Source organism: Pestalotiopsis fici (genome assembly GCF_000516985.1).
Source record: "Pestalotiopsis fici W106-1 unplaced genomic scaffold PFICI_Scf_1, whole genome shotgun sequence".
NCBI classification, from domain to species: domain Eukaryota; kingdom Fungi; phylum Ascomycota; class Sordariomycetes; order Amphisphaeriales; family Sporocadaceae; genus Pestalotiopsis; species Pestalotiopsis fici.
This window is the reverse complement of record NW_006917091.1, coordinates 7,018,657-7,026,926: the sequence shown is the minus strand read 5'-3', so window position 1 is coordinate 7,026,926 and position 8,270 is coordinate 7,018,657. Positions and strand designations below refer to the sequence as shown.

Below are 8,270 nucleotides of genomic sequence, written 5' to 3'. Positions count from 1 at the left end.
TACTTACCCGGCCGGTGGTGCCTCTACTTACCCTGCCGGCGGTGAGTCCAAGACCTACCCTGCCGGTGGTGCTTCCACCTACCCGGCCGGTGGTGCTTCTACCTACCCTGCTGGTGGTGCTTCTACTTACCCTGCTGGCGGCGAGTCCAAGACCTACCCTGCCGGTGGAAACGGTGGCTACCCTACCGGTGGTGCCTCTACCGGTGCCTACGGCACCAGCCCGGCTGCCAACAGCACTTGGGCTTCTCCCACCTACGCTGCTTCCAGCACCAAGGGCTACAGCACCTCAGTTACCAAGGCCGCATCCGCATCTGCCAGCGCCACTTCGGCCTACGCCACTGCCGGCGCTGCTTCTTACGGTCTGTCTGGCGCTGGAGCTCTCGCTGCCGTCCTGGCCTTTATTCTGTAATCAGAGAAAGCCAGCAGACTCAACGCCTAGGACTGGAGTTTGCGAGTGGGCTGTAATGAAACGTTTGATATTGGCTTTGTAATGTTTAAAATTTATTTCTTCACGCTAACCTGGCAGTTTTCTGGGCGCGTAGGAGGCAAACGACAGCACAACGCATTTGTTTCCTTGTATCTAGATTTCTTGTCAGGACAGGCACCGTCTCGATCTCCCCAGATCGAGAATTAGTCCCATCCGTAAGCAATAGACCATATACGCATTGATCACTTCTGAATAATTCCTCTGTTTACTCTTCATCTGGTGCATTTGAATATGTGGAGATGGTTGATAAACCTATGTGAAAGTTGACTGAAACACATGCTAAACTCTACGGAAATTTAGTTCATCAGGTCTATTGTAGCCGCGTCATGCTAATAAGACATTTTTCACCGTCTGGTGCATCATGTCAAACGTTATTTTTTTTCTATGCACGTTACCGTCAAGCATGAAACTTGCAGCATGTTGAAATATAGGAACTAATGCCGACTGTTTCGTCAATTAGAGTATTCTGTAACAATAATGTCTAAATCCCCTTAAACCGTTGTATGATCTTGAGATTATGTTCCACAAGATGTAGGAAAATGCTTCTGCTCTCTTCCCCTATGCTTTATGCAGCAATTGCCGCCCAGTCGGAAACTCCGCGCACGGGGTCTCTTGTGGCGCCTTTCGGGGTCAACCCAATTATCCATTTTGGGAGAGCAAACCTCGGGAACTTTCCTGTACAGGCAAACCCCGGGAAATCAAGTTCAACGGTGGGGAGCCTCACAAAATAATACGACATCCATCTACTGTTTATTTTTATTCTTCTCTCACCATCGCGGCACGGGCATTTATAATCATATCGGGCATGCCTTGTGCTCAATTCGCAGTGCCTAGCGCCCAGAACAAGGTATACGGGAAAGATACATACATGATGCTCATGTCCGCTTCAAACTTGATGCCATAACTCTTCCTCTCGTCACGTTAGGGAGAACTGGGACAAAGCTCGTGCTCGACTGGAATGGTGCAAGCAACGCGGAGTCGGATGCTACAAGCCGTTAGGGTGCTGGCCAAGACCTTTGGAAGTTGAAGCCAGCCCTCCCACTGCTTTAGTCTTGAATCGTGATAGTCTCATCGCCAATAGTCTCGTGCGCCAGACTTCTTTCGTCCTCGTATTCCCTTTGAGCATCGCTTATTTGACCACCCCCCGGACGTCGGACATGGCGAGAGATTCGTATTCTTAGCTACGCTTACAGAGGAAAACACCACCCTAGGAACAAGGTAGGGACAATGTTGTAGTCATCTGCATATCGCCCAACCTTCCCCCGCATCACTTGTGCAATCATGTGCAAGTGCCTCTAGCTGAGGCTTTTCAATCCCCCACCCAAAAGGCCCGCAGCCTGCAATGTAAAGTTGGCGCCTTGCATATTCTGCTACTCGTGTATGACAGCCGCGCCAAGTATATCGCTGCTCTTGGCAGTCATGTGCCGTGGCGCAATGCCAACCTATCTTCGAGGCCCATGGGAGGCTCTGGGCCATACTGGGAGCGTTTATAATTGTGTATGGAACATGCGATGAAAAGGAGTACCTGCCCAGGGTCTGATTAGAAAGAAAGTCTCATCATGATGAAGTCTGTATAGGTCTCATGCGACGTGGGAAAACATGCCCCCTTTCGACGGCAACATGCATCTTGGTCTATATTGTCATTGTCAAGACTGAATCCAAGCTCTGCTACGTTCTCCATGGACAGAGGGTATTGACTTTGATATTTCGAGGTAGTTGGGCTAGTTTTTCAGATTATACCACCCCTTGAATTGTCCTTGTAACACAAATGCACCATCATATTAAATATGTATTGAATCATGAGATTGTGCAATGTTCTTTGCATTCCATGAACTTGTATTCAAGCAGGGTATTGTATCTATAGTCTTTTCTAAACCAGATATCTGAAGCCCTTGACCATTTTCATTGCCTCTTCATTATCCACGTGCTCCAGATCAGCCGTGTGCTGGGCAACATCGGGCTGGACATCCCAAGCACCTTCGCCAGCCTCGAGCTTCTTGTTGAGCCTGATGAGCATCTGGCGGATGACAAAGCATCCGAAAATGGTAACGCCAAACACTGCATGTCAAGTCAGTACAGAGCACACATTGGATACTAGGTTTTCTTGATTGCGAGGAATTACTCACTGGAAAGCACGATACCGTACGACTTTCTGTAGCCATTGTCGCTGAGGTTCCACACGTATGATCCGGCCACGTTTCCGAGCTGCGAGAAGGCGTTGATAAAGGCAATGGCGACGGCTCGCTTGGCGGGAGGACGAGGGAACGTGGACGAGATCCACGAATAAAAGACAATGAAGCCGGCGTACGAGCTGGCCTGGAGGAACAGGGCGACGTAGCGGGCGGCGATGTTGAGCGTCGACATGCTAATGACGAAACCCACCAGACCAACGCAGATGGGGCCGACAATGTGCCAAAACTGTAGATTGACTTGTGTTAGTTCAGATTTCTTTTCTATGTAGGCTGAAGAATCCATTTACCTTTTCTCCAGTCTTGTCCGCGTGCCAGGCGTTGATCAGAGACATGAGACAGGCAAACACCCACGGAGGAGCGGACATGAGCAAAGTGGGAACGTAGTCGAAGCCGAGCGTTCCAGTGAGTGTAGGCTGTTGTACGCGTTAGTCGTGCCAAATAACGAAGAGGTTAGACAAGATCGAGTGCAGAAACTTACGAAAAAGGCATTGAACGACAGTCCAACAACGTAGGCCGTAAAGGTTATGCTCATGACGTAGACCTTGATATCCTTGATGGCCATGTTCAGACCATAAAAGACACCTTGCTCGGCGGAATCCTCATCAACCTCGCCGACATCCTCGAGCATGCGAAGTTGAGCGACCTCGAGCTCCTCGGCGGTGAAGCCACGCGAGTTGGTCGGGAGGTCAGGCAGGATGACAATGGCTGTGAGGGCAAAGAACATGGTGATGGCACCCTCAATCCAGAACAGCCATCTCCATGCAGCGTGGCCGAGGACACCCTGCATGTTTGACAGCACACCGGCGCCAATAAGGGCCGAGAAGGCATTTGAAATGAGGTTACCACAAAAGAGAATGGCGTTCCTCGTCGTAAGTTCTCTTCTCGTGTACCACTTTGACAGGATCATCAAGGCACCGGGGAGGAAGGCGGCCTCGACAAAGCCAAGGAAAAATCGAGTCAAGACCATGCCGGTAAAGTTGGTGGTGATACCGGACAGGGTAGAGATCACACCCCAGATCAACATGGAGCATCCAATGTAGACAGACGGGCGCGAGATGCGGTTGATCAAGATGTTGGACGGCACCTGCATCAAGATATATCCCACATACAGAATCGACAAGCAGGTTGAGTACTGCGTCGAGTCGAGACCCAAGTCAGCCTGTAGACCCTTGAGACGAGCGGCTGCAATGTTGTTGCGGTCCAGGTAGTTGAGAATATAGAGGATGATGAAGAGACCATTGCGAGCGTCGAGCTTTCGCTTGAGCGACTTCTCGACGCGGGCGCGGTGCTCTGGGTCCATGGAGCGAGCATTGAGATACTGTTGAGCCGGTGGTTGACTCTCCAATGTCTCGACCTTTTGCTTGCTGTGGGAGCTGACCGCGCGGTCGGCTCCAGTAATCTCGTCGGCCATCTTTGCACGCGCCGGTGTCTGTGAGGAAATATTGTGCTCTCACAAGATTGCCTGGACGTGACAATGGCTGATCAGAATGGCGAAAACGCTCGACCAGAGAGGTGGGAGAGTCGTCTATTTATGAAACGTCCGAACCCATAAGCCCATCTCTCCTCCATCCAGCTAGTTCAGCTACTGGAAACTTCGGGTAACGACGGATCGTCGTTCCAAGGCGGTCAATGAGGTAGGCTGGGCCTTGTCCCGGTAACCTACTACCGTTATTGAACAGTAGTAGTACTACTATGCGCAAACAAGAGTATGGGGATGGGCCTTGTCTGTTGAGCTTGTATATCCCCGCAGAAAACCCCGTTCGAATTCTGGTGCTATCCCCCACACGAATCAGGCCGTACTTCGGCGCCTTGGCGGATAGTGGGACTTTTGCTCCTCGAGACGCGACGAACGCGGCCAATCAAGAGCATTAGATATTCTTTATAGTGGACAAACTTCTGGGGGTGGCCTCCTTTCCTCCAGTGCCTCCTCAAAATTCTTGACGGAGTTGATCGGGGTTTGATGCCGGGGAGCAATGAGCAGACCCATATCGTACGTCTGGAGAATTCAAACTAAATCTGTGGGAGCGGAGTCTAATCGCAAATTTGAGTCTCACGAGCTTGCCGTTACGCTGGGTCCTCCGGCAAATCAAATCGGTTACCTTGAAATTTTCATACGGTCAGATTATAGTCCTTCTAGACGTGAACTTGTTGTTGTTACGTATCAGGCACAGAAGCCGGATTTGCCCGGTAAACTACAGCTCACAGGGGAGGACAGTCTTTTGCCATCTGTAACATAGATTGTAGTAATGGAAATAGCAGCAAAGGTCAAGCAAAGGATGCAATTGAGGCGGCGGCCCCTGAACCCGTCCGTCGGTGGTGGTGGTGGGACAGAGGAGGCAAGGAAAAGGGCACACTTGTGCTTCCTTTCCAGGTACGTCATCACGCGGACGGTACGAGCAAGCGGGACGACGTCGACGTACACTGCCGCTCAACGGAGCCGTGCCTAGCAAACTAGGTAAGAACATTGTGTTCTTTATACGTACAAAGTAGTTTAAGAAGCGAGACTAGCGATAAGAAGAAGAAAAGAAAAGAGCAAACATGTTGCGCAATTACCACACGTGACCGCATTCCCGGTGCGTTGCCGAAGAATTGTATTGGTCTCAATCGTTGAATGACCCCCAACTTTGGGCGTGGGGGTCACAGTTTTAGAGATGTCCAAGTCTGACATGGACTAACTTTGTTCAGGTTTGGCTCTTTGAACTAAACTCCAGGCTTGCTAATAAACTTGTTCAATTTGGTCTAGAAACTCAGGATGATCCCCCGACTTTGTTTCTTGGCGGGGAACCAAGCTCTCGGGAGGACTGCCAAGTCTGCTTCTTTCTGCCTCGTCTGCTTTGTTCATGTGTCATGCGGGTATTTATTTTACCTGTTATTTGGAAACTTGCAGGACAAGAGCCCAGTCCACGTGCGAATCCACTTTCGGCGGCGCGAATTGTCTCTTTGTGGAATTGTCCCCGTTGCATTGCGTATAGTCGACCTCCTGATATATGCCCACGACGGGATCGAACCAGCTTGCATCCACGTCACATCCGTCAAGACTGGCAGTGTCAATGGAGAAAGTTTGTCCCGTTGGCGAATACACGATGATATAGGAGCCCTGGCTATCTCGTGCTGCAGTGACTCTCCTGTCGTCTGATCCCGCGTTTTCAACGATATCTTGTGCTGGAATGCGGGTGAAGTAGGACGCTTCGCCGCGGTCCGTAATGGCTTGCTTGATGAATTGCATTTGATTCGCACCGGCAAGGTTGATCTCTTCGGACCACGCGACAGGCGGCCCGCTCCCATCCTGGTCATACAGTCCCGGTATGTACATCTGCATGACATTATCTGCTCCATATGTCACTCCGGCCGCACCCGACAGGACCTGCTCGCTCGATAATCAGCCAACAACCCAAAGCACATTTTCCCAGGTTCCTGGGATACTCACCGACTGCCAACCGCCAGTCCGTACATCACTGGCGTTCCAGTACGCGTTTGTGTTCTTGGCATTGTTGTAGCGATTCTCATAATGTGGCTCATTGTCCAGCGCCGGTCTCTTCTTGTCGCCCTTGGACATGCTACCGGAATACATGAGCTCGACAGGTTCCCATCCTCGACGACAGTTCCACCAGGGAATCGGTGGATTTGGTGCGTAATCCGTGTGCCCAGACTGACTGGCGTCAAAGGTGAGCCACGTCCGATCGCCGAGGAACGCACTTGCTAGAGCAATTGGACCTCCGTTAAACCATTGATTCGTTGGGTGGATCGTTATCAGGGGTGACCAAGTCGAGGACCCTTCGGCTTGCTGCGAAGAAATGGTTGCTTGTTCTCCTTCCACGATACCCTCGGCCAATTCGTCATACACATTGCTCCAGTCTGTATACGGATACGCCGGGGGAACACCACCCTTGGTGTAGTCGTCTTTGACAGCCGTCTTGTTCTGCCACCATGGGTTTGTGTCCGCCACGAGAGATTTTGGCAGGTAAGGGTATCGTCGTCCGATGAAATTACCAAAAGTGCGCGCAGTCGCCATATTCAGCACAGATCCCTCATTTTCTAGTCACGGTTAATAAAAATTTCAGCGATTGACAGTGCTTCCCCTTACCGCTAGAGTGCACATATTTGCCCCAAGCCGGAACCAATGCGATACGGATGCCTTTACTCCAAGCCAACTCTACAATGGAATCGATATAGGCCCAATATGCCTCGTTCGGCTGCGTAACGTCCTCATCAATGAAGACGAGATCTCCGTTGCGGTTCGGACTATCAATGCCAATCTGCGTGAACCCGACCACCAGGATCATGTTGAACCCCTTGCTGGCACGGTCGCTTAGGTAGACGTCCGACTCGCTGTAATTGAGACGGTGGAACAAGAGCCAAGCTGTGTCCGCCTGCCAGAAGAAAGGCTGCCCGGTATTGTCTTGGAAAAAGTGGCCATCTGGTGATGACTGAATACCATATTCTGGGGGTATATCCCAACAAGCCGCCGTTCCGAGAAGGATTGGTATGGCTTTGAGACCACTTATTGCAATATGCTTCAACTTCATGCTGAGAGCCAGTATCTAACGAATATTGACCTTGGGACTATCGAATTTCGAGCTGGACAATCGTACTGCTGATGAAGATGGAGAAGGTCTTGCTAGTAGTGCTGTTTCTGATGATCGCGCAGTGATTTATGGCCTCTGCGAAGGCGAAATGCGCCTGACGGGCCAAGCCTTACTGACGTATATGATTCATACTCCGGATGTATTTGCGCCGTTCGCTGCCATAATGATGCAGTCATGTCATTCGTGGAGTAAATAGTGATTGAGGGGGCGACTCTGCAGATGCTGATGAAGCCCTGCTGGAAAATGCGGAGAACTCCAGTCGTGTCCTGCGTATCTACCTAGGCATGCTTAATTTTACGACCCGGCTGCGCACAGTGTTAACCGCTGGTGGTAGAAAAGGTGATGTCGGTGAGAATTTCTCTTATGAGAAATTGCATTGAGCATGGACGGATAGTGACATGTGTTTTATCTCTCTCTTTTTCCTTCTTTTTTTCTTTTCTTTTTTCCACTTTTGCCTCTTCTACTATGGGGGTGGACTCTGCAAAGTGGCAATGCGCTCGATCACGCTCTTCCATCACATCTTCATATGTAGAAGCATAAATGGCACCCATCATCCTATAATTGAGGGTATTCGGTTGAAATAATATAAACAAGAGCCATGGCTGATTCCTTTCCAATTTACTACCAGCTACTTGTAAGCCTTTCTTCTTCTTCCGTGGAATACGATCAATGATGGCTGTCGCAAGGCCTGAACACAGAGTCTGCCATCAATTCTCCATTTCCAGTGCCTTTTATTTTCATTTCCATTAGGGTCGTTTTCGAATAATCCATTCTTGTTTGCTTTTAATTCTTGGCATCGACGGCTGCGGCAGATTGTGTGCGACCTTGTCTCCGCGCCTCTGCCATGGTGATTTATGAGTGCCGTAAACATTGATTTACCCCGCCAAGGCTAGTCAAGTGACTGTAACCCTACGGGCAAGATGCTCCTAACAATACATGAACGAGAGGCTGAAGATGAGAATATTGAGGTTGAACAGACATGTGAAGCCGAGATTTTCACTAAAA

General features: G+C 50.2%; 2 protein-coding genes across 2 annotated transcripts; both read right to left on the bottom strand.

The window, feature by feature from the left end:
- Positions 1-2,357: 2,357 nt before the first annotated feature.
- PFICI_02044 (uncharacterized protein) lies at positions 2,358-4,090 on the bottom strand (the record flags this gene model as incomplete). The annotated part of the gene is made up of 4 exons (XM_007830625.1): positions 2,358-2,545; positions 2,614-2,905; positions 2,967-3,092; positions 3,158-4,090. 4 exons carry the CDS (start codon positions 4,088-4,090, stop codon positions 2,358-2,360), a joined length of 1,539 nt encoding a protein of 512 aa, XP_007828816.1.
- A 1,458-nt stretch (positions 4,091-5,548) lies between these two features.
- PFICI_02043 (uncharacterized protein) lies at positions 5,549-7,205 on the bottom strand (the record flags this gene model as incomplete). The annotated part of the gene is made up of 3 exons (XM_007830624.1): positions 5,549-6,043; positions 6,107-6,714; positions 6,764-7,205. The coding sequence occupies 3 exons, from the start codon at positions 7,203-7,205 to the stop codon at positions 5,549-5,551; spliced, it is 1,545 nt and encodes a 514-aa protein (XP_007828815.1).
- Positions 7,206-8,270: the final 1,065 nt, after the last annotated feature.